The 27983-nt window shown below is 34.3% G+C and overlaps 1 protein-coding gene and 1 long non-coding RNA gene across 11 annotated transcripts in view; one reads left to right on the forward strand and one right to left on the reverse strand.

Moving 5' to 3' along the window:
• Galphaq (G protein alpha q subunit) overlaps positions 1–27983 on the reverse strand; it is a 57099-nt gene that overhangs the window by 11098 nt on the left and 18018 nt on the right. For all 10 annotated transcript variants that reach the window (XM_034334780.2, XM_034334784.2, XM_034334783.2 and 7 more), the window contains exon 2: positions 281–465. In XM_034334780.2, coding sequence (XP_034190671.1) covers positions 281–465 — 185 coding nt within the window. The remainder of the gene's footprint in view (positions 1–280; positions 466–27983) is intronic.
• LOC143305614 (uncharacterized) lies at positions 4760–6496 on the forward strand. The gene is made up of 3 exons (XR_013062640.1): positions 4760–5098; positions 5903–5984; positions 6067–6496. It is a non-coding gene; the product is annotated as an uncharacterized LOC143305614 (long non-coding RNA).

The raw sequence follows: 27983 nt of genomic DNA on the forward strand, positions 1-27983 counted from the left end.
TTTATTTGGGATACTTTTTTTATGCCATATATGTGAAGGGGCCCTTTTTCGGAGCTCGCCTCGGACCCTCGAAATCTCACGGCCGGCCCTGTCACTAAATTATTAAAATAGTTATTTTTTCCATATTTTTCCTTCAATAGTAGGTACTCGTAGATCATTATTTTTGTTTGTTTTAATTTTATTTGAAATAAATTTCAATTCTAGACCTTCCAAGGTTCCATAACCTCGGGTCCCGGAAATTCTAATCCGTTCCTGAAGTCAACAAAATGAAAATACTCACTATATTCGAAGATTCCCCGTACTGGATTTTGAGAAGTTCCATGGCTCGGATCATGGACTGCATGGCCATGAAAATGTTTTGATAGACGAGTTTGATGAACCCCCTCTTGTCGTCGTCCGAGTAACCAGAGCCGTGAATGATTCTCATCTGTTTGATGAAGGTGGATTTGCCGGATTCACCAGTACCTGTAACATAGTTCGTACATCATTAAGTTTTCTGGGTTACTTGCGCGCTACCGATTGGACTTGATTGATTAATGAATTTACGAGTTTCATTCATACGCCGGGAGATTCTATTGCATTAAGTGTCTGTTATTGCCAGTCAGCTTGCCTTGCAACTTCTTATTAGGAAGTGCAACCGTAGTAGTGTCAAACATGAATATATTCTCGTGTTTGGCTCGACCGAAACTGTTAATTAATAAAACGAGAGGCTCGTACAACGTTCGGTAATTAATACGTAAATTTAATTATTCGTTTGCAGCTGTAACTCATTAACTGCCTCGCTGCCAGCAGCGGGAAACGTAATTAGTCATTTGAAACGTGACCAAACGTTTCTACCTCCTTGAAAACGGAAACGGAGCCAAAGATTGCTATAAAAATTCGATTACAATGGAAACGGGGTAAGTTGGTCAGATTGTATGTCATGTTTGTTTATGTTGGTAGCAAAAATACGTGTAACAGAAAAGCAATGATAAAACGAATTAGAAACGACTGTACGGTATGCGCATTATTGAAGAATGACGGTCTAGCCAAAGCGCAGCTCAAATTAACGGATCTAACCTGACCTTCGCTGACTACGTTCGACAATTTTCGTACAACTGCTCGGTCTTTTCCGACTCGCCGGCGGAAAGACACGAATACCTACGATGCGAAAAACCGAGCCACCAAGCAGAAATGGAAACAGACAGCAACCTCAGGAACGTACCACGTCGAGTACCAAAGGGTGCAATTTGATATTTCCATGAAAAATTAGACAACGATATACTGCAATTGCACAAGCTTTTGAAAAGTCACTATGATCATTTTTCCTTCATTTGTGGTGCACATTAACAATGAGACACGCCAGTATAATAACAAACTAGCTGTAAATAAATATTGAAATTCATGAAAAATAATTTAAAAAAAATAAATAAATATTGAAAATTATCATTAGAAACAGAATAGACTGTAGTATAACAATATATGTCAAATTATGGAAAATTGATTGGCTTTATAGAAGCTTTTTGCAGTGAAAAAGTAAAATTCGTTTGAACGTAAAAGATGAAAGAAAAAAGAACTGAAACACTAGAGTCTAGTAACAGTAATCGAGTATATAATAATGCGTTTATAACCGGCAGTATCCCCTGTCGTAACTAATACAATTTCTTTCCTTCTTTCTCGCTAATAATAACACCGACATTAAATAGGTTGCAAGCCGATTAATTCGACCCTTATCGGATCATACGCTCGGAAGTGTGCAAATTAATTTTTTCCGCAACGAGTCGCCTGATAAGTTACAAATTGTCAATCATATGATCATATAAACCGTTTCTTTTGTCGAATAAGGTGCATGGTTAATTCTAATTTGTTTAATTTTGTAGAAAAATATTTTTTGGCTTCTTTTTTCAAAATAGACGATGTTATTAAAAAGACAGTATTTGTTAAATAAAGTCAAAAATTTTTGGTTAATATGGGTAAAAAGATAAATGTTGTTAAAGCTATAAAAAGTGTACAATTCTTCAAATATTCTCTTTAAAAATATCCAAACATATTCTTAAGATATGATTAGTCCCATCACTATTTGATAATTCTGAGAATAAGATTTTATGGCTCTAAAATTTCGAAATTCCAAAACTTCAAGATTTTCAGTTTTTTCTTAATTCTAAAATTCTTAAATTCTAAATTCCAGCATCCCAGAATTCTGAAATTCTCAAATTCTGAAAATTCGAAAATTCTAAGCTAAGATTTTAAAATTCCAAAATTCTAAAACTCTGAAATTTTAAAATCCTGAAATTCTAAAATTTTGAAATTCTAAATTCCAGCATCCCAGATTTTTGAAATTCTTAAATTCTGTAAATTCCAAAATTCTAAAATTATGAAATTTCAAATTATAGAATCCTCAAATTTTAAAATTACTGAATTTCAAAATTCCAAATTTCTAAAATTCTCTTAAAATTTTATTTCGGTAGTAACAAATACTTTTGCCAAAATGCAATATTTAATGCCACTAAAAACATCTACTTTTATTAAAACCCATCCTAACAACATCTTTGTTTATTAAATTTGTTCCAAATTTAGCCTTATTTATTTGAATCTATCCAAATTTTACGCACCTTTATTAAAATCTATATACCTACACAACGTCATTTTTTAATAAATTTTTATTCTATCCTCACTTATTTTTAGAAGAAACTGCTCTAATACCACCTATCATTATTAAAATCTCTCCTAACAACATTTTGTTATCTAAATTTATGCAGTCCTACACACAATGATATTTTTGTACCATCAAATTATAATAAAAGAAATTAAAATAGAATAGTATTAAACACTTGGCACTTGGAAATGAAATGAAATAAAAAAAGTTAAGTGTTATTGATTTAATTCTTATTTCGTACACAAAAAACATTTAAGCCTAGAGTACTCAGCAATCAAAGGGTTAAGGATGGAAAAATAATAAAATTTTTAAGGGGTGATTTTTACAAACAAGTCCCAAAACCTAATTTATAAATTTTTTTTACAAAGAAAACGTTGTGTATAAAAGTTTCAAATTTTTCCTAAAATTTTTATAAATCTAACCCCTTGAGCGAGGCCCACCAAAAAAATTAAGAATAATGCTTTGTTAATTAATTATTATCTGTAAAAGTTTCAAGATCGTCGGATTGGTGGAACACGGTTCGACGAAAAGAATAGGGAAGTGGAAGAATGAAACAATTGAACGATAGCAGTTGCGTGTCGCTGTACGTTCCTGAACGCAATGTAGTGGTGGGGGAACGGTACACCGGCAACGAATCGGGGTAAAAGATGGAGTGATGACAAAAGAGGATGCGCAGGTGGCACGCACGAACGAACCACACTTGCGCGACAGCACGGGGAGGGGGGAGGTACGGCGCCAACATCGCCCTCCTGAAATCATGAATGAAAACGAGCGAGCGGCCAGCACTGCTGCGTGCTATCTTACCACGACACACGAATTTCTTTTCGTCTCCCTTTCAAATACATACACTCCCTACTTCTGTTCCGTTCTTTTGTACGGTAGCGCTGTTCCGCTTCGCTCCGTCTTTTGTACGCGTCCTTGAGAAAAGACGAATCTCTCTTACCAACACGTCCTGCTGTTCTTCTCTGTACAACGCAACGCTCGAGGAAGGGAAATTTGTGTAACGGTGTGAATGACGGACGTAGATCATTTTAAGAGGTTTATTTAGGCACCTATCTCGTTTACGACGCGGAAACTCGGATCATTAGGCTATTGCAATGAGATTTAATCGTTGCAGGATGCTGGGGCAATCCTGACCCGGGTCTAACTGAACGTCACAGGGGTGAGGGGACTGGGTCGCTGGATCCACCTAATGCCCTCCAGAACTTCTAATTTTGAAGTGTCAGCGGTTACACTCATTGTCAGGCCCTCCAAACTCTACTCTTGTGAATTTGATGCGAATTTTAGTTCGTGCGTATTGGTACTAGGAGGCGGTGATGTCGCTTTTATGTGCATATCTTGTAAATTTTGCACCCTGGTTAAGATTTCATGACGTCATATTCCGCTTAGAATTTTTGTTATGGCTTCTTTATTTGATGAAGTGATTGAATTTTTAGTGAATTAACTGATTATTAACAATTTTTCTTAACAATTTTCCAATGGTCTACTAATGTTAGCAGAAATACTTAAATACATACAATATTTCCAGAATCACCCATAGGTTAGTGTATTATTTTAAAAGAATATTACTTTTAGTATTATCATTTTTCTTTCAATCACTTGTAGACTACTATGTTTAATTAATATGAATTTTTAAGGTTAGTATGTATGTATTGAGAGTATACTTTTACGATTAGTTTGACGCGATACTGACTTCTATCTCTAATCTGATTAGTCTGCATTAGTGATGGGTGATACAGTATCGATATTTTTTAGTTCGATTATCGATATTTTGTATCGATATTTAACATGACGATATATTGCAGTATCGATACTTAATATATGAATATCGAAATTTTGATACAATGTATATACAATAAGGAGAAAATTAGATAGAAAAATATTTTGTATATTTATTTATATATGTATATAGAATGTATGCAATATTGATCTCAATGTATAGTAATACATAAGTTAATAAATAGTTATGTAAACGTAAATTAGATACAAACTGTTAACAGAAGATCTGTATATAGATTCTAAATAATCTTCGTAATGGATGCTCGTCCAAAAAAATTAAATTATTAATTATAATAATATGTTTATCATATATAAAACATATTTGAATAAATAGTCAATTTTTTACTGAACTTCACTTCTAATTTAATTGTATGTATTGATATCAATAATATCGATACTTCATTCCCAATTGATGTATATCGATACTTTGGTTATCGATACGTTTTGATATCCAATATCGATACAATTTATAAATATGCCCATCACTATCCTGCATAGACGAGCATCAAAACGCTGTAAAAGAAACTAATCTAACCTAACACGTGAAAAGTGCATTTAGATGAAGACATTTTAATTTTTCCGCCAAAATAAGCGTCATCTATGCGCATCTTTTTAGGGGCATCGACTTCGCTCATTGGATGAATTATAGGTAGAATCCAATATGGCATCAAATTAACCTCAAAAGTATGTTAAAAATGCTCAGCTATAACTTTTCGATAGATTCCTAAAGTTAAAACTTATATTGCTGAATTTTCCTTTTCGAATACTATTAAAATACATGAAAAGAGTTAATAATTAAAAGTACCCTAAAGTAAAGTTCAGCCCTTTTGAATACTGGGAAAGTAATATGTATGTATTTAGCACATCCACTGTGACCACCCGCCTAGCGCGAGAAAGCCTTTTATTATTCTTTTGTTCTCAACTAATCCTACAACGAACGTGTTGAAGGGATAATTTAGAGCTTAGAAAATAGAATGAAATTTAAATTGTTGCATATCTTAGCCATCTGCCATTAATCATTTAATATATACACTCCCCTCCATAAATCATCGGACACGTGAATATTAGCAACATATTTCTGATATTTAAGCTATTATAATTTCGTGAAAGAAAATTGTACAATAATCCACCTGAATTTGTTTTAAAGCGCGAAGTCTATACTTTTAGAAACCCTTCTCGGTTTTTTTCCATGATATTTTTACACCATCTAGTAGGGGGGGAAAAGGAGCATAGGTTTTTTCATCAAAGATTTTGCAAATTCAAACGTCTCTACGAAGAGGGGAAAATTTTTTTCATCCCTGAATTCACTATAGATTCAAAGATTAAAGCTTCTCTTTTAAAATGATCCCTCGAAAATTACGGTACGATATTTCTTAGCCGTTCTATTCAACTTTGAAAAGGGCACGATAGAAAAACATATTTTGCTTGTTTGTACTTGATGAAAAATTCAATATTTTGAATAATGAAATTGTTTTTTATTTTTTTCAGAGTCAAAATGGTATTTAACAAATAAATAAAAAAGAAAAAGTGGAATTGGAATGATTCAATTCAATAAAAAACTAAACGCATGGTAATATTCTCATCATTTAAAATTATGTATAAAAAGAATTAAGTCGGAATTAACTAATATTAAACACTCGCATTCAAATCAGGCTTCTCCAGTTCTCACCTTTCCTCGCAGGCATCAGCGGAGAGAATGATAATGTAGCAAAAGGGGTGCCATATACATATTTGTATAGATCTGTGGCTCCCCACCACTTGCGTGTAAACGTTTACGCGGGAAATTTGAATTGATATTTATTTATTATTCATATTTCTCAGTTATACGCTAAATTTTATAATATTTAATTATTGAAACTTACATTATTTCTTTTTCTAAAACCTTTTGCACATTAATACCGTCAAAATGACATGTTTTCCAGGGAAACATGATTTGATCGCAAGTGTACTTATCAAACTGTTATTATAATATATTAGATGTACAAATTAATTCGGTGTCTCTATTAATTACATTTTCTTAATTACTATTTTAAAGTTGAATATTTTCCCACGCTTTTGTGTATTTAATATAAAATAAAATATAATTAGAGCAGCAATTATTTTAATAATCAAAGTTACTATGACTTTATAAGAATAAATCTTCACATAAAAAAGAGAAAAGACACAACATTGATTTGTATACCTAATATCTTATTGTTATACGTATGAAAATTAGACATATCTTATGATTTGTAAGTACAAAATAAAAATATTTGATAGCTGCAAGAATTCTTTTACAAATATAATTATCCTCAAATTATAATGAATTTATGAAGATTATACACTAGTTTCTTGCAATCCTGGTTAATTAGGCGTTCAAATCTTAGATCCAAAACATTTTGATTTATAGGATATTTATAACAATTGTTGCAATGAATAGCATAACTAATGGGGGGGGGGGGGGGGGGGGGGGGGTCAGAAGGGTTAGTTAACGTCTTTATTAAAAAATTGAAAACTTTTTGAGAAAAGTTCAGAAAATGATGTTGGAAACAAACAAAAATGAAGAAAATTAGACTTATTATCACAGTACTAATAAAGTATGAAAAATTTTTTGACCTTCCAATCAATTATGGTCGCACCACGGATTATCACAATATGTGTGGAAATTCTTAGATATCTAAAGAAATTTGTTCTGGATCCTTATTTACAAACCGATTGTCAATGATTCGAACAGTATCAGCACTAAATGATGTCACGACATTCAGGAACAGTACGCGTTCCTCAGTGCCATGACATCAACCTCACTGCTTTTTAATACTTTAATTTACGACTCCGTCTTATCTCGGCCAAGCTGCACCTGTTACTCCAGATTCGAAGATGCTTCGTAGACGAGAAGTGTATAGCTGTGTTGCGTTTAATTTGCATGTATAGTCCACGCTGAAATATACCGTGGTGCTTGAGAAGGCGGGTGGTTAAAGAATACGTGTTTGGCAACCATTGAGCTGCTCTCGAAGGATGAGAAGACTGATGATGAGCTCGAGTTGACACTCGGTTTCTAAGGTATTGATATTCTCAATTGACACCGCTGCTTTTTCAATATTATAAAACACGTCACACCTTACAGTGCTCTGCAGTTGAGTACAGCAGGTGCTCGTTAATTCCCTGCTATATAATCCCATATAATTCGTCATGTTCACACGAGTGCATTTGATTTTTTCATTTAAATAGCTAAATTTTCATACATACATAACAAGTTAAAGAAAGGAGAGAAAGACATTAACATTAGAAAAATGTAACTATGCCGTTCTTTAATGAAATCCTATACACTAGGATATCAAACTTTTAGGGAAGGAACTTATATTGATTAATTATTCAATTAAATCTCGTACACCAAGTATAATAAGAAAGCATTATAGTCTGATCATTTTTTACTGAAAATGAAACCTTAGAATTTTAAAAACCAAGAAGACCTTAGAATTTATAGATCTGCGCTGTTCAAGAAGAAAATAATGCAAATTTTAAGTAAAAAAAAAAAAAAAAAAATTATGGAAAAATAGACATGGTAAATAAAAATCTCAAAATAGTTTTAGAAAAATCAGGACATGCAAACAGTTATACAAATAAGAGAAATGCAGAAGCAGGTAAGGCGTGAAGAGACCAATTATTATACAGGGTGTTCCAAAAATAATGTACAACCCGAAAATCGTAGATTCTTCATGCAAAAAGAAATCAAGGATACCATTTTGCAATTTGCAGCTTTGTTTTCTAGATAAAAGCAAATGAATATTAAGCATTCATATGGAAAATACGGTATAGTCTTTTTTCGAGTTCTTAACACAGGTTTGTCCAGAGAGCCAGGGCCGTAGACGAGTGGGGGCCCGAGGAGAGGTTGACACCGGGTGCGACCGCCGGTGTCAGCCACAGGGAAGACGGTAGGGCAGATCATTATGTAAGTGAGCCTAGTGGAGCTAAAAGCTCGCTCTGCCGTTCCGAAGTTTGCACTTATACCGGCGGTGTTAAAGGGCGCGATTGCGCTATTATACCTACCTCCCAGCAGCCACCTCCCAACCAAGTGGCGCCAGGTAGGTCAGCGGGTACGGAAGGCCCAACACTTGACTCATTGTCGACGTGTAAGGAATTTTGATCTAGGACGCTTCTACTTTAACAAACTAACCTGAGTGGGTTAGAAACTATACCCACCAGGTGCTTCACGTCCACAGCCAGAGCCCCGTTGGCCACTGGAATAGCCGGTGTCCGGACCACACCACGATGAGGAGGGATTGGCACATGTCACCGCTAGGGCTGGCTGCAAGGCCCCGAAATGCACCTTTGTGGTCCCACTAGGGCAGGTTATTGTCGATAGTGAGCCTTGTGGGGTTTGGAACCCGCTCTGCCGTTCCGAAGCTTTCCGCTTATACCGGCGGTGTTAAAGGGCGCTTAGCGCTAATTTCGATCAACTCCCAGCGTCACCTCCGTACCAAGGGGCGACGGGCCGGAGCAATTGCACTCATGGCAAGCCAATCATCGTACGGGTACGGAAGACCCAACACCAGACTCTTCGTCGGCGTGTAAGGAATTTTGGTCTAGGACGCTTCTACTTTAACAAACTAACCTGAGTGGGTTAGAAACTATACCCACCAGGTGCTTCACGTCCACAGCCAGAGCCCCATTTGCCACCGGGATAGCCGGTGCCCGGACCACACCACGATGAGGAGGGATTGGGGCATATCACCGCTGGGGCTGGCTGCAAGGTCCCGAACGGCACCTTTGTGATCCCACTAGGGCAGGCATGAGCACAAACGACCAAGACGGGCACGGGCGCTCTTCGGTGCACGCGTGCATCGAACAAGCTATAGGAGAAGGCGACGCCGCGCCGCGCCGCTCACTACATACTCGTGAGCGTTCGCGGGCACCGAGGAGCCTGGCTGCTATAGCGTCTCCCCTGTGGCCGACACCGGCGGCTTACCCGAGCAAAGTCTGCCCAAGCCTGCGCTAGGAGGAAGTCTCAGTTTGGACCTCCTCCCGGAAGAGCACCTATGTGCCAGACGTGGAGCTTTCCTTTAACACCAATGCCGATTGCCGTGGGATTTCACTTAGTAGGACACTCCGCCGCCTTTTCACAGGGGATAGTGACCCGGCAGGTATTTTCCTAAGTTCATCCCTGGTCTTAACTGTTTTTCTGATGATTTATGACAGTTGAGCTAAGAAGTAACTATATTCCTAATGGAATTATTTTGAATAAATACTGTATAATTTCAAATAAAAAAAAAGTTCATCAGGTTATGGGTTCAAGGCCCAGTAAGATAGTCAAGAAAAATGAAGATACATAGAGTAGACTTATTATGTTGCCGCAGAGGGGCTGCAGCCGGCTGCAGAGACAGGAAATTTTGTAAGTTTCCAAATTTTTAGTTGAAGGGAAGAAGGGAAATAAAAATGCATCATTATCGTATCCTATGGTGGTGGAAGGGAAACACTAGTATGCAAATCGATTACATGGCAATATAACGAGAGACGACTGTAAAAGACAATAGGTTGAAGTTAATTTATAAAAATACAAAAAATGAAAGATTTCTGACGACGAATTGATTATAAATTTAATAGTGGAATTGACTTATTGTTAATGCAATAATAAAGACTAGCTAGCTATTCGAAATGACGAGACACACGCTGTTAAATGTAAATTTTGATAAAAAATATTTAGGAGAAGCTGTAAACATAGCAAATTTCTTGGAGAATTACCAGGGCAACCGAAAAGAAATACGTTATGAATGATGGTATTCTAAAAAACCGGACGTCAAGAATTTACATATTCTCGATTATTATGCGTATCTGTAAATTCTCAAGAAATAACACAGGAAGCCGGATGATAAAACCGAGAAACTCATGCTAGCAGCACAGAAGACTGAAAGATCGATTGAAAATTAGTTGAAGTACAGTGGACTCTCGTTATATTGCCATGTGAGTGATTTGATCTTCACACTCCAATTTATCGGACAATACTGTACTGGCGTACACAGAGTGTGTATAAATTTTTAATATAATAAATAATAATAAATGGAATGAAAATATATAAAAACTTTTTCTTATTATTTTTTATGTAAAGCAGTGGAAGAACGCATCAGACGTCCATCTGAATAAGATGGTGAGTACAATTCCTAGGGGAATTTAGTAACTTTAATACACATCTTTTATTAACTACTTTTCAAGATACTGAGTTTATAAATTTACTGATTTTCAGTAGAAGAAATCTCATCGAATAAGTACCGATAGTGATCTTGCTTACGTCTTAAGGTGAGTGTCTACTTGTGGCAAGTACTTACTTGTGTCTTATCATCACTGCATATCATCCAGTGATAGGTATCAAATGACGCACTGGAGTGTAATTTTTTCCCTATCGCTACTATCATATCCGTCTTATATCAGAGGATACTGAATGTCACATTATTATTTTTTTCATGCAATAGTAAAAAATGAGCATAACTAACCAAGCAACCAATAACTAACTAATCAAGTTATCGACCACGTTCCAATATTCTCTTCATGGTACGTTCAACAAGTAGTAAAACGGGCAGGAGCATCTATATGCCCCCGAATTTGCCAGAATACGCTGTTAGAGGCTCGAGGCACGCGCTTGTCTCGGGCGAGTCGCCCTGGAGTGGGGAAGCTGCTTCGGCGTTTAGGAGTGGGGGAAGCTGCTTCTGCGTTTGAGAGTGGGGTAAGCTGCTTCCACGTTTGCGAGTGGAGGAAGCTGCTTCGACGTTTAGGAGTGGGGGAAACTGCTTCGACATTTAGGAGTGGGGGAAGCTGCTTCCACGTTCGAGAGTGGGGGGAAGCTGCTTCGGCGTTTAGGAGTGGGGGAAGCTGCTTCTACGTTTGAGAGTGGGGTAAGCTGCTTCCACGTTTGACAGTGGGGGGAAGCTGTTTCGACGTTTACGAGTGGGGGAAGCTGCTTCCATGTTTGGGAGTGGGGGAAGCTGTTTCAGCGTTTGAGAGTGGGAGAAGCTGCTTTCACATTCGGGAGTGGGAGAAGCTGCTTCGACGTTTGGGAGTGGGGGAAGCTGTTTCGGCGTTTAGGAAAGGGGAGTAGTGATGCACAGTCGTAGGATATTTTCTCATTAGAGGGCTGCGTGCGCATGCGTGACATTACAGCTAGAAATATCACGTGATGCCATAGCTATATATATATATTACACGCTTGACAGTAGCCCTTGTATTTTTTGCAATTTCGTGTAATAAATCGACTACAGACGTAAAAAATAGCAATACATTTTACTACATATTTATGTAGTATTCTATTTCATTAAATTAAAATTGTCTTCTTCCCTTAAAATTTTTGGGGCCCAATGATATCTTCACATTTGAATAACATAGATATGTCATTAAAACGGTCCTAGTGCTTTTTTAGTACGCAAGCGCCGGAGATTCCACACTATGCATCATTGGTGGGGAGGCTACTTCGGCGTTGTACCTTACCTCCCCACCACCGACCCACAATCGCAGTAGTAGAAGCAACGTCGCCCGTAATAGGGCCGATGGCACTTATGTGCCCGTGCATGCGCTCGTCTTGAGCACGCCTGCTCCATGAGGTCATCAACCTAGCCTCACTCTTTTTCCCACGTGGACGACGAACACTTGTCACTGCTTTTTCCAGGTCTATGGGACGTATGAAAAGAGCTGCAGTCCATTGAGGGATTAATGATTGTTTAACACATTCGCTGTCGACATACAATGTAACCAGGTGTGCCAGACGTCGATAGTATGTCGATAGCATCATGATCGGTCACCACCACGACATAAGTTGATGTCTTTGTCTGATCAATGAATACCATTGCGATTCCTTCGCTGAATGCTGAGACTGCATGTTTGACTAACAAAAGAATAATGACACATGACACATCCCGCACGATTTTCAGATGGCAGTAAACGTGTTAACCCTTCTGATGCGACATAGGTACACTCGCGATCAAATCAGGCTTCTCCAAGGAAAATAGCGGTTCATGCCGTTCCTCGTATGCAATATACCGAAGAGGGCCCCATATATACAGGGTGTCCCTAGTATTGACAGTACAACCGGGTAAGGGGCGTGATTCTACGTCAGAAAATAAGTCGAAAATATGAAATACATTTTTTTCATTTTCAGTTCAAGTGCTCGTGTACTTGGAGAAAATCCAAAATTGATTTTTTCAAAAATAAAGCTTCAAATGAAAAAATTTATACCACATTTTCGACTTATCTTTTCATGTAGAATCACCCTCTTCACGGTTGTACCATCAACACTGGGACACCCTTTATACAGAGCGCTTATAAAAGTTGGTACCAAATATCAGTACTTATAAAAATAAATAAAAAAATTTTTAATAAATATATGTCTGAAAATCATTAGTTCTCGAATTATAAGACATTTTTCACTAATTGTAAGATATCACTTTTACAGCATATGTTCGATATGTATCACGTTCATTTAGGCACACACTTCTACATGTCTCCTCATGTATTCTGATGTACACATGCGTCAAAGCGACAAGGAACATTCCTCTGATTAAGATTACTAAATGACGTTAATACATGTTTACATTTCTTCACATTGGTTCCTGATAGCAACGAAACAGATTGTTATTAACATTTATTTTGTTACTCGTATTTTTCACTTATATATTAAATTTTACAGTATTTAATAATTAAAAATTATGTTATTTTGTTTCTAAATCACTTTTAATATAATCTTCAGAATTAATATTTTGAGATTTCACTATATCGCCATTTTCCCTAGAGAATTCTGATCTAATCCCAAGTGTACCAACTCACGAACCTATAAAGTCACATTTCCATTGACTGACAAATAAATACGATTCCTTACGTATTATTAATTACTATTATAAATTTGAATATCTTCCCGGGGTTTTGTGTATTTGAAAAGTGGCACGAAAATACAGTAACTGAAGTTATTATGACATTTTAAAAATAAGAAAAAATAAATTAAAATAAACAAAGGCACACGATTAACTTGTATATGTAATAACTCTAGAATCCAGGTAGGACCCCTTTAGAAAAGAAAGAGGGTGCCTTATATAAATTTTGACTTATAACATTACCTCAAAGCTTATTATACGAAACATAAATATTGAGGTATATTAAATAACTATTTCGACTGTAATCAAAACAAGCATTACCTAACATTAAGTATTCCGGAAATTATGGCAATCAGTGGTTCTCAACTAATGGTACACGTACCACTAATATACAGTATAACAATTTTAAAATATTGTTTGTTAATAATACGGTTTTGAACGTGGTAAGCTTCCACAGGGGAAAATGGCAATCTCTTTCTTTAGGCTTTCCTGAGCTTCCACCCCTCCCCCCTCCATAGGTAGCCACGGGAAGAATGGCGTTGCTAGGGAAAGGGCCTCATATAGGTCTGTGGCCCCCCCACCATTTACGTAGCAACGTTTACGCGGGAGAATTTGAATTGCTATTAATTTATACCAAGTTTTATAATATTTAATAATGAAAAATTATATTATTTTATTACTCCCCCTGTTAGTCCTCCTATATCGCCTTTTTTTCTAGAGAAGCCTTCTTTGCTCGATACTGTACATATAAATCTACTTTTTTTGTACAAATTATTCTTTTAGAAATCAAAAAATATAATTAAGTATACAATCTCTCTTAAATTCTTATATGCAAAACATACTTTCCTTGATAGTACTAAAAGTTTTGAATTTTGATTTCCATGGTACACCTTTATGAAAATGTTGAAGAATTGTTGCTCTAAAAGAAATGCACAGCGAATATTGTTGAAATTCTTTGACCAATTTAAATAACAAAAAGCATTTATTTCTCGTTTGTTATCTCTGTTCAACACATACTAAAGTACGTGCTGCAAATCGAAATACAACCTGGACATAAAAGGCTGGATAAAAGGCTGCGAAGACGAATATTGAAGAAAGCAAAGTAGGCACTCGCTAAGTTCCCGTCATATAATTCCCTGTTAGGGACACGTCGTGCTTGCATGAAATATTCACAGACGCGCGAGCACTCGACCCTTTCATATAGATAGCCAATGAATATATAGCCGCACCAGAGAAACAAAGGAACTGTAGAGAAAGTACGCATGTCATTGACGTTCAATAATTCCCCGTTTCTGGAGCCCGAAATCCGTGGAATTATCAAACTAGTTAAACCATATACTAATATCCAAAAATAGTAATATAAATAAAAATATTCGGTTAAATACAGTGGACTCTCGTTATATTGCCATACGAAGGATTTGACCTTCACACAAATTTTCAAGTATTCTAATGCCGCTCTTTTATCAAATCAACACCCCACGTAGTCGAAAATCAGTGCAAAATCTTTTCACTCCTTAAAAACTTAATTACAGTAGACTCTCGTTATATTGCCATGCGAGTGGTTTAACCTTCAAGCGTGAAGTATGCTACTGCACCTCTGGTAATCACCCTTTCCCTCCCCAAATTAGTTCTTCAAGTTTGGAAGCTTGAAAATTTTCTGCCCTCACAGCTCCGGACACGGCAATATAACGAGAGTCCACTGTAATACTTATGAAAATAACTAAACATGAAGTAAAATGGAATCAATTCGAGCAACAGTCTGTACCAGAGGTTATTATTATTATTATTATTATTATTATATGGCTTTTCTTGGGCGAAGCCCAAGATGGCGTTCTGCAGGAGGGTTCCCCTCCTATATTGTCCAACGAAAATCAGCGGCCTTTTTTTAAATTCTTCTCTAAATCCGCACATAGTTTAGTACGATTATATCAAATTATCCATAGTTTTTTCCATTATTCTCATTTCTTTTTACTTCTTTATACTCTTATTTTTCCATTCATATACACAAATTTTCTCTTTATTCACATTTTATTCATATTCGCTATCCGCTTATTTGTTGCCAACACCCACACGGTAACCCATCTTTTGGCGAAACCGTGCCCACTTAGCTTGACTTCGGTGATCTTACGGGTACCGGTGTAGCCTAAGTGGCTAAGGCCGTTGACGTACCAGAGGTTAAAAAACGTATAAAAGAAGACTCGTTGAGAATCAAAGGAAGAAGGTCGTGTAGATTCCACCAATGATCGTGTAACAGAGGTTCTCCAAGTCGGATCGACTCGAAATCGAGTCAAACACAAGGAGAGCCACAATAGCGGTGACTCTGTGGCGAGAAAGAAAAAGAGAATAAGAGGAAGAAAGGCGGTAAATGCGAACAAGCAGGCTAGCTAGGCGGGCAAACAAGTTAATGAATGAACGAACGAAGCGTGGGCGGGGCAGCGACGTTCTTCCGTCGTACTTTCCGCGTTCCCCTTCGACCCTTGCCGCTTCTTTCCATCCTGCTAAGCCGTTCAACGCCGGCATTCTCGTTATAATCGAATTTAACCCGTAACTGGTACGATGGTCATTTTGTCACACAGAAACCCACCAAAATATGTATTCAGAAATTTATAGCTGGTGTTGTAGGTTATGTTTATTGTTGTATTTAAAAATTAATTATGACAAATTTTTTTAATAAATATTGTTAGGGTTTGATAAACCATTCTACTTTACCAGTTGCGGAAAACAAGTCAGTACGGACTTAACCCTGAATCTATGTGTCTGCTGCCTGGCTACTATTGATTTTCTTCGAATATCAGAATAATCAGGTACTCCTGAATGACCAGAAAACAAGCTACCTTTTAGATGCTCTTTAGTAATTATTAGATATGTAAGTGAACATTGCTCGGTTTTTATATTGCATGAAATTTAAATCGATATGAATTTTTATTCTATGCTACTCGATATTTGTGGTAGAAAGTGGAATATTATTTTATAACTACAGTGGTAAAAATTTGGAGAGAAATACAAATTCGAGAAAGAATGCGTTTTTGTTCTATTGAATAAGAGGGTTCCACTTGTTTTTATTGATGTAAGTAGGTATGGCACAGGGTGAGCTTTGATCCTTCCAAAAATCTGGGCTGGCTACTCTTTAAAAATGTACACCTTCATCATCCTAAAATTTTAAGATTCGGAAATTCTAGATTTCTAAAATATCAAAATGCCAAAATTCTAAAATTTCAAGATATCAGAATTCCAGAATTTCAAAATTTCAGAGTTCCGAAATTCTTTCAAAATATCAAAATTTCAAAAATTCAGAGTTCCGCAATTCTTTCAAAATATCAGAATTGCAAAATTTTCAAATTTTAGATTTCTGAAATTTTTCCGAAATATCAGAATTCCAGAATTTCACAATTTCAGAGCTCCGCAATTCTTTCAAAATATCAGAATTCCAAAACTTCAAAATTTTAGATTTCTGAAATTTTTCCAAAATATCAGAATTTCACAATTTCAGAGCTCCGCAATTCTTTCAAAATATCAGAATTCCAAAATTTTAGAGTTTTGAAATTTTTCCGAAATATCAGAATTCCAGAATTTAAAAATTTTAGAGCTCCGCAATTCTTTCAAAATATCAGAATTCCAGAATTTAAAAATTTTAGAGTTTTGAAATTCTTTCCAAATAACGGAATTCCAAAATTTTAAAATTTCTGAATATCAGAATTCTAAAATTTCAATATTTCAGATTTCCTACATTTTAGAATTTCTGAATTACAGATCTCTGACATTTCAGGATTCCAAGATTTTGGAGTTAAGAAATTCTCAAGTTCCAGAATTCTAAAATTTCAGACTTTCTAAATTCTAAAAGTTCAAACTTTCTAAATTCCAGAATTCCATAGTTCTAAATCCTAGAAATTACACAATTCTAAAATCTTAGGCTTTCTATATTTAAAAATTTCAGATTTTCCTAAGAAAATCAAAATTTCTAAGAAATCTGACTTACCCTAGAAGCAGGTCTAAATTATGCTAATGCTTGTTCTAATATTTCAACTATGACCATAAAAAATATTTCAAGGTTCCCTAAATGATTTCCAAGATAATTTTTAGGAAACAAAATTTCTAAAATTTAAAGTCAAATATGAAACTTGATTTTGTTGAGAATACTACAGGTGTTCTTCCATTGCAATTGAAATAGGAATTTTGAAAAAGAATAAATTCCCAATTTTATTTTAATTTCTGAAATCTAAGATCTCTTCTAATTCACATTAATACAAGTATTTTTCCTACCATTATGTTAAAAAAAAAAAAAAGAATAAATAATCTGTTACAACCGAAACACCCTATATACCCCTCATTATCCTTTCAAAACCAATAGGTACTACATACAATTCAAAGCAACAGTACGTTAGAACATTACATCCGTAAAGGCGGGCAATACAAGTCACCCGTATAAGCTCGAACAAGATTTTAATTACACGGACATCCAAACTACCCGTATTGTAAGTAGCGCATCCGGGTTGCCGAATTTCTATCGCCCTACTTTCTGCCAATTTGAATGCACCATGTACACCCAAGACTCGATAACGCTCGATTTAGTAATTCATACTCGTGTCAACGACCTCCTTGTAGAAACACCCTAAAATTCATATACCATAGGGTTTCCTAAATAACTCTACTTTCTAATATTACACATAGTGCTATTGCTTTAAGAAATGAAGGCAAAAATTATTTTCCTTATTTTTTTTTTAGTACGGACAATAACACGCACGAGTTTTGATAGCTGGAACATTCGAATGACCAAACTCCCGTGAGAAGCACTGGTCAGAGAATATCGGCCATTGATCCTTAGTTATACGTAGATGCTCGAATACTCGGCTGGCCGGGTATCAAGAGCTGTAACTCACGGTGTGCCGTGCGGAAGGTTTCCAGGGCGGTGGAAGCTCCACCATCGCCACCGCCGCCACCGGGACTGGGGGTGGGTCGATAGATGCCAACGTGGAAAGCAGAAGCGCTTTTGCCGTTCCAGCCGCAGCACCGTCGCTCCGAGATATTTGCGCATCACCCTTCCTCTCTTTCTCTCTTTCCTACTTCTTTGTTTTATTCTTTCTTTCCATGTCAGTCTTCCTGCATTTCCCATATCAAATCGCTTCAATCGTTTTTTTGATTTTTAGTTTACTGTATTTTTTTACTTTTTTTTAGACTATTTATGTTCAATGGGACTTTCTTTAAAATTTTGGAGTTAGATTTTGTTTTGTGCAAAATGACGGATTTCTACGAGTAGAGTACCTTTCGTTAGAGCACCAACAGAAAAATGTAATGACACTACTGGTTTTATATGGATACAGAAAAAAAAACCTGATGTCATCATTTTAATTATTTCCTGTATTAGTGGACTGATGTAGTCCACCTTGTTGTATATTGTATATGTATATATACAAGGGGGTAAACTAACATAACCTAAAACTGGTGCAAATATAGGATACACGCGTTAATTAATTTTTCCATGTATATGTAACAAATCACAAAATATCAAAATTTTTATCATAATTTTATAAGCTAACCTAAACTAACATAAAATTAGTGCAAATACAGGATACATGCGTTAATTAACTTTTTTGTATGTACCTGTATTGTAAAGTGAATGTTGTATCATAATTTCATAACCTAACCTAACCTAATCTAAAATTGGTACAGATACAGGCTACAGGCCTTAATTATCTTTTTCCATCTAGCTATACTCCTTATTTTACATAAAAAATCACAAAATATTATAATTTCATAGGCTGACCTAACCTAACCTAAAACTGATGTAAATACAGGATACATGTATTAACTTTTTCCACGAACCTATATGTACACTATCTTACATAACAAATTACAAAATATCATAATTTCTATTATAAAAACATTTTTGGAATTTTTGCCGCAATTTGAATGTTACACCCCTGTGCACCGTAGAGGAAAGTGGAACCGTGAGTTATCAGAATAATCAAATAAAATAATTGAAAAAAAGAAAAAAAAAATTCCGTTAATCTGAAGGTATTAAACTATTCATGACCACAATTATTGGTGTACATGTACATTGGTGGCAGCGAAAGGGTTAAAAGCGAGGGAACACTGCAGGCACTTTTTTTTCATAGCAAAAATGTCTGTTGCGAATAAAATATTGCTAGCGTGGAAAATTTGTAAATACTTTGATGAAAATGAAAAATCGTATAAAGAAATAATAAGCAAAATGGAAATATTCAATGTTCTCTTGAACGGAGCCAACAAATTTGTATTCCGTTCTGGGAGAGTGGATGACACAATAAAATTCAGATAATCTTTTGATATAATGACAATTCAACCAGAAAATTACAAAGAACTAAAACAATGTATAAGTTAACTACTTCATGGAAGAGAAAGCAATATGAACTACGAACTTTCATTTCATCTGTATCTTTAACCCTTTGATGGACAAGATAGTTATGACTGGGACAAGACAGTCATAGTCGTTGATATTCTAAAATTTGTTACAAGTTAAAAGTTGTATTTTGTACATCTTATGATACCGCCTATTTATACTTTTAACTGGTAAAATGGAATCTGATATACCTCAATTACAGTAGACTCTCGGTATATTGCCGCATGGGGTTATAGAAGCAGAAAATTTGTCAAGCCCTAAATGTCATTTGGAAAAAGGGAGGAGAAACAAAAGGCTATAATGGTGCAAGAGCGACAGTAGTATGATTGAAGGTCAAATCGCTCGAAGGTGAAAACGTGGTGATATAATGAGAGTCTACTATATTCAATGTTATAGAACATAAGAGAGCATTTCTTTATGTAACTATTGAATAAAAATATAATTATTCTAAAAATACAAATAAATAAATTTCTATAAAAAAAAAACTAGAGAAATAAAGTGTTAAAAAATAAAGTATGGAAGGAAAACGCACAACTAGAAGTATCCAATAGGTTGGTCAGAAAATCTTTTTTTATACGATATTAGCACAATGATAATTTATTTTTATTTATTCCTACAATTTTCAAACATTTTTCGGTTTTTATTTTAAAAAGTTTTTAATTCCTTATTAGGGGTTCAATTAACCCTTCTGGTCCTCCCCCTAGTTACGCCACTGTTACGATAAGGTAGTGTTTTCATTGCAATGAAAAGCCAGTCTTATGTTGAAAATCATGCTTCAAAAAGTGATTAGTGACATGTAATGAATGTTTCTTATGTAAAATAAATATACATATATTACATAAATTTAATACGATAATCACAATCAAATTATCATTCATTTTAATATGCGAACTACAGTAACATACTGGTATAATAATTGCAAGTGCGTTTCTAACACGTTCGCTGCGGGCAGCTTCGATCGGAATCGATCGGCAATGTTCGGCATCCGTCGTTGGTTCGCATGGCGACAGCGAACGTGCGAAGCACATCTCTAAATTTCTAGATATCTATCTAATAATTTTAGTCTTCTAAAAAAAAGCTTATACAAACTCTAGCAAACTAAAAATGTCTAGAAATTAAATTCAAGAGCACATCTTTAATTCCCAATAATGTTAAACCTTTACACTAGAATAATGATTAATTATAAGATCTAGAGTATTAAAATCTAAATACAGTTTAACAGCAGTTTCTAACGTTTTCAAACTTTTTATTTCTAAAAAATAAAATAAAATTGCTTTTATTCAGCTTTCCTAGAAATGCCATAATGATAAATCTTATTTTATCCCTCAGTTCATATTTATAATATTAATCACTATATTATTATTTATATTTAATTTAGTATTTTTCTATTCAACCTATATTGCTTGAAAGAAATTTATCTATTCTAACCTTTGACTCTTTACTAAACATCTTACTGTTAGAGTCGAACTTTTACCAATATTTCCATACAAACAATCGTTTAATGATATTACTAGACTGGTTTAAACACGGCTGAATCACTGTATGTACAACGTGTGTGGTTTACTGGTGATTATCAGTTTTAATGGTAAATAATGAACAAAACAAATAGTGGCTTTTGGTTCCTTTAAACGAAGTTAAATGGTCAAGTCAGCGAATCGTAAATTAAATGTATTACAACACTGAACGTACCCGGTGACAATGCTATTAATGACTGACCGACTTAATTTACAATTAAGGATTCAATTTGGGAATTAAATTATATAACTGATTTACGATTCATCTCTATTCTTCTCTCTTTATTCACTTAATATTTATTATTCACTTAATATTTTATTTACTAGAAATTTATTAATAAAGTTTAGAATACTATCGATCTTGGAGTGAACATTAATTAATGAATCTTTAATTATTATCCAACTCAGTTGAAGTAATAAAAACTGGATATGCTCAGGAGCGGATTAAGATTTCTGGGGCCCAGAGCTATCAAACCTTCGAAACATTAGTGGACCCCAATGTTTAGAAATTTTTACATTATCATCATAGAATGAGAAAAGTCATGAAATCAGTATGATAAAATTATTATCATGAAAAATCATGAAATCATCGTCATGAAAAATCATGAAATTATGAAATCATTATCACGAAATCATGGAATCATCATCACGAAAAGTCATTAAATCGTCACATCACTATTATGAAAAATCATGAAATCATCATCACCAAAAGTCATTAATTCGCTAATCACTATTATAAAAAATCGTTAAATCATCATTACCAAAAGTCATTAATTCGCCTAATCACTATTATGAAAAATCGTTAAATCATCAAACTATCATCACGAAAACCATTGACCTATCATCATGAAAAATCATTTAATCGTCATCATATTTTAACGAATCACGAAAATTTTATCTTTCGATTTTTTCCACGATACTGAGCAAGGTTTCAGAAAGTCCAAAAATACTTGATAAAATTAACATCAATGCGCCAATGATAATGATCATACATCCTACATTTAAACATACTAATGTTATCACTAAATTATTAAAGTGAGTTAATTAAATTCTTTGCGGACATTAAATTTTTTAAAGGTTTTTTTGCGATCGTGACTAAAGTTAAATTTGCAATTTTTAAAGGAATAGTATAAAATTTTGAGGAATGAAAGTAATAACGAATATAAAAAAAATGATATTTAAATTGTCATTTTCTTAGCAATCAACCCTATAACATTACTATAAAAATTACAATATGAAGGTTTTTATATTAAATCATTTCAAATTACCAATTTTCCACTAAAAGCATAAGAAAAAATTAGTGTTAAAAAGTGATAAAAATGCTAATTATGCAGATGACTAATAATTCGATCATCCACTATATGTCGTGTAGTTATATAATTGGGATTATTCATTATATGGAAGGAAATAGACCAAGCCGTTTATAACAATTATTAAATAAATATCGTGTCATACTCGTGGTTATATATAATTCAAGCGTAGTGAGATAAAAAAGAAAGGCATGAATTTATGGTAGCTCAAAGTTACACGAATTCACAGAGGATTAATTCGTCGTAAAAGAAAGAGGTGTAGTACGTGGAAATTATTTTTAGAAATTACCACACCAGCAGATACATTGTTCGGCTCCAATTGAATGTTCATCGATTCAAAATAAATAACCATACATTACGTGGTATAGAGACAAAAGTGATTACGACGAAATAGTTTCCTATACATCCAGAATTGCATATCCAGAATTAACCTTAGAATAGTAATATAAATTTCTAGGAATCCTGACATCGATTAATTAATTTTAAATAAAATTCTTTAACATTATGCCTTCCTGATTACTATTTCAGATTTGAATATTTTCCCACCTTTTTTATAGCTTTTAAATTCTACGAATAAATGCAGTAAAAATGCCAATAACCATAACAATTACAGTAGACTCTCGTTATATTGCCGCGGCTGAAGCTATATGGACGGAAAATTTTCCAAGCTTCCAAACTTTTTGTAGGAGGAGAAGAGGGAGATAAAAATGTATCAGTTTCGTAGGTGGAAGAGTGGCACTGGTATGCTTGAAAATCCGTGTGAAGGTCATATCGCTCACGTGGCAATATAACGAGAGTCTACTGTATACAGAAACATCTACAGGGGGTCCCATACAAGTGGGTCGAATTATATCTCAAAATGGTTTTGAGTTTTATATCTGTTCCTAACATCTGATTCATGACTTAAAATGCTTCAAATTTTTGTGTAAAATGTACTTAAATTAATAAGGTGATCTGTGATAAAAGATGGGAGTAAAGAAAGAACAATTTTATTGAATTTAATATAAACATAAGTCATTTTTTAAATTTTTACAAAAGTAAGGATAATATTGCCCTCTAACGAATATCATACAAAATCATTTTTTGACAACTTTTTTTTAACGATATAAGATAGAAACAATTAAATGAAATCCGGAAGTGGAGGCTTCCAATTTCCAAATAATTGTCTATTTTTTAAACGTCAACGGATGCATTTTGTTATTTTCTATAAAAAGTTATTAAGGTACAATATCAAAGAAATGAATAATTCTTAAGGTATTTTAAATTGTTATATGAAACAACTTATGAGCTGTTGATTTTTAAAAAATTTTACCTCCATACTTTTTTATGCAATGTTCCATACAAAGACTTTAGATAGTAAAAAATATGCAGTTTAATTTAACAAAATGGAGGTAACCTTGAAATCTTCGAGACGTTTCTACTTCCGGTATTCTTGTAACTGGAACTTTTCCCTGGGATGGCTCGAGTTGACAGAATTTTAGACCCTCAGAATTTAGAATCTTATCGTCAGTTAAGAATTTCAGAATCTCCGAAATTTAGAATTTTAGAATTTCAGAATCTTCGAAACTGAGAATTTTAGAATTTCAGAACCTTGGAAACTTAAAATTTTTAAATTCCAGAATCTTAAAAACTTGGAATTTTAGAATTTCAGAATCTTGGAAATTTAGAATTTTAAAATCTTAGGATCTGAGAATTCCAAAATCTTGGAAATTTAGAATTTTACAATCTTAGGATCATGGAATTTCAGAATTTTAGAATTTCAGAATTTTCGAAACTGAGAATTTTAGAATTTCAAAACCTTGCAAACTTAAAATATTAAAATTTCAGAATCTTGAAAAATTGAAATTTTAGAATTTCAGAATCTTCGAAGCTTAGAATTTTAAAATTATAAAGGGTGCCAGGAACACCCTGCCCCCTCTCCTAATTACCCCACTGCTTCCAGAACCAACAAATGGATCACGAAATACTCCATTCGATATCATTTAATTTAGCCTTACGAAAATTTTGTCTATCATTTTGTCTTATCACTTCAAAACTATACCTTGGCCAATTGCATTGGACACCCTGTATATTATACCTGATCATACGTATAATATCGAGTTAAATATTAGCGGTGTCACCAACGACGCCACGTTACTGTTCTAGGGTTAAAAATACTCGAATATTTCTCTCTCCAAAGCACTTATATCCAGAACCAAGAAAAAAGAAAATAACTTTTCCAAAATGATGCTATTCCTGAAGATGTAGAGTAGAGATATAATTGTGAGTTTGATATAAAAGTTTGATGACAAGTATCAAATCGAACATCGAAAATAATGCAGGAACGTTTCCGGTGCTCTCGTTGCCGCCAGCCAGATATACAGTCGTGCTAAAATTAATTTCGTCGAAAGAAGAAAAAAGATAAGGAAGGTAAAAGAAGAATTCAGCAATGTCGATCAACAAGCAGAATTACTTACGAATATATAAAAATAGCTTAATACGACTAATTTTTGATCCCTTGTTAATTCATTGAAAAATTGAGTACCATTTTTAAACAGATTAATTTCAACGGATATATAGATTGATGGATGTTGTGCTTCAGCCATCTTCACTTTGTCTAGTGATGTTTTTGAATCTGGCGGGGCGCCGAACGGTGCTGCCGTTGGCGGTCTCTGTTGGGGCCGGCACAGCCGACTCTAGTACTAGCCATGCTGAACAACGTGGCAACACCGCTCACGTGACAATCGAGAGTCCTATTTTCAAAAACAGAGTCCTGTGCTCGGAATTGTAATTAACGTCTTTTTTAATTAAAAGCTGTAGTAATATACACTATTTTGTGTTAATTATGTATAAACAATATATAAACGTTGCAACTATGGCAAATAGAAGTGATGTGGTAGTATAAAATTGTTATAAATGTGATATATATTTTGTGTACTCTCAAAGTAGTTTGGTGTTGTGAAGCATGATATTTGAAATATTTACAGTGGTTTCAAGAAAATTTAGGTATGAAGCAAAATGAAACCATCTTTGGATCAAATTGAAACATTTAAGAATTGATAAACATGTATATAAGTTAATAAAAACCTTGAAACAAGCGAAATTATTGGAACGAAACCAAAGAGGTTATGTGAAGTCCAGAGAGCAGTCGGGAGTCTGACGACGTTGATTGGCTGAGAGTCTGGGAGTCCGGGAGGCAGATAGAGTAGGGTAGGTGTTGATATATTCAGACCGGACTCCCGCGGTGTTGCCATTTTTACTTCAGCACGGCTAGTACTAGAGTCGGCTGTGGGCCTAGTTACTTTTGCGTCTTTTAGTAGAGTGGTCTGCCATGTTATAGAAAAGGGCATCATGATAGAAGCGCCAGAAAGGCGAAGTTATTTTTGTTTCATTATCCTATTATAAGTTAGTTATGTACTATTTTTCACTTTTCATTCCTTGTATTCTTTTGTGTTTATTTTTAAATATATTAAGATTTTATCATAGATATAATAGACTCTCGCTATATTGCCATGTGAACGATTTGACTTTATTAACACAGATTTTCAAGGATAGTGGTGCCACTTTCCTCGGGTGTGGCCTAAAATGCAAACTAGTTATTTCAAACAAATTTTCATTATTAAATTATGTTTGGACGGTGAGAGAGAAACGAATCCCTCTGAAATTTTCATTGAAAACTTTTTTATTTGTTTTTTTAATTAAGAGTTTATAGTCGCATCAACAATCCTGAAATTCGCTTCGAAAACACCTTATTTCAAAGAATTTGTTTATTTTCTGAAATTATATTTTTATACATATTAATGAGCTAAAATTACAAAAATGAATTAAGGGGTTAAAAATTATTGCCTCTTTTGCAATTTTATAGTTTTTGACGAGAAAAATTTGAAAATACAAAAATTATAAAGTTGCAAGAAAAGGTAATAATTTTTGATCCCCTGAAGAAAATTTTAACCAAGGGAGTAGTACAGTTTGTGACATCTTTTCAGTGGGGAGGCTAGTGACAATGTGACTAGGTATGGCAAGGAGGAAGGGGGAGCCTAAAACCGATCAAAATGTACGAACGTCCTTTATGAACCCTTTATGGGGCCTTAGGTTACCTTTCATTTTCATGCTTTTGAAATTTTTTATTAGGAACCGTTTCACAGTCATTTTTGAATTTTTTTGTGTAATTAAGTGGACGTGAATAAACTTGAGACGGGGAAGGGACACCATACTGCAAATTTTGAATTTGTTTGAAAACTACCAATCTTTGTAATTTGCAGTTTATGACTATTTATACAAAAAAGGGCTGCACTTATTAATTTTTATCTCAGAAACTATTTATCCAATCGAGTTAAATTTTTTTTATTTTGTTTACCAAGAATTAGACTATTATAAAATCATTTTTTTAATGAAAATTAATTTCATTAAACAAATTCTTTTTTGCAAATTTTTTATTAATGGGTTGGAGAGTTTCTAATTTAAAAAAAAAAAAATAGTTCTATTCTTTAAAATCCCCAAAAATTCTCATTGCTACAATCATTTTTCGAACATATTTAACTAAATTTTCTACAAAGTACATTTGTTCGGTATCTTCAAATAGGAAAACCGTGAGAAAAGCTGCCGCAGAGAATGCGTTAATCGATCTTCGAAAATTCGATTAGCGAACGAAATCTGACCGGTCGAATGGTGCGAACAACTCGAATTCCATTTCGTTAAATTTCGTTCTCGCTGATCGATTTAGGCTGTTGCATAAGAATCGTACAAATTCTCTCCTTATTCAACTCGGTGACGAATGTCGCTCGACTGATATAGCGACACGGAAGCAACTGCAATCTTCAATGTCACTACTTCCGGATCTGCGTGCACACCCGATTAAATTAACATGATCTAAAATAAAAGAACTCAGTTCTTCTTTTGTATTAGCTAACATACAAATCTTAAGTTTAAATTAAATTGTAAAAATAAAATACATACGTTACTTTACTCTATAATACAGTGGTAAAATAAAACCGTATGCCTATATATATTTTTTATATTGCATAATAAATAAAAATTACACAAGTAACAGGTTACGTACCAGTCAATAGCAAAAAAAGGTGAAAAAATTGTTATAATTTTTTTAATGGGATATTTTGACGGAACACTTTCTCTAAATTCACGGAGCACCGATTGAGAACCACTGCTATAATAGGAATCTATAGGTGTGATCTATATTTATACAAACATTTAGTGAAATATTCATACTAATTATTATTTTGAAGAAAATCCATATTTACGTTATTTCTTTTTGTTCTATTATATAATACATATACAGGGTGGTTCAAAATTCATAGTACAATTGAATATACATATACACTGAGTTGCATTGAACTTGTCGCAGTGAAGTTGGCTACAAATCGTCGGTGAGTGAATGCGTGGCTAACTTCACTGCGACAAGTTCAACGCAACTCAGTGTACCATGGTACATATGGTACAATATGGAGTCGGAGTAATTTTATGGCTCAGAAGAGCAAAAATTAAAAATAACGAAATTGCGTGGGAGGCTTCGTTTTCGAGAAACATGTATTTGAAAACCAGTTT

The sequence above is a fragment of the Osmia lignaria genome, chromosome 8 (assembly GCF_051020975.1).
Source record: "Osmia lignaria lignaria isolate PbOS001 chromosome 8, iyOsmLign1, whole genome shotgun sequence".
Taxonomy (NCBI): domain Eukaryota; kingdom Metazoa; phylum Arthropoda; class Insecta; order Hymenoptera; family Megachilidae; genus Osmia; species Osmia lignaria.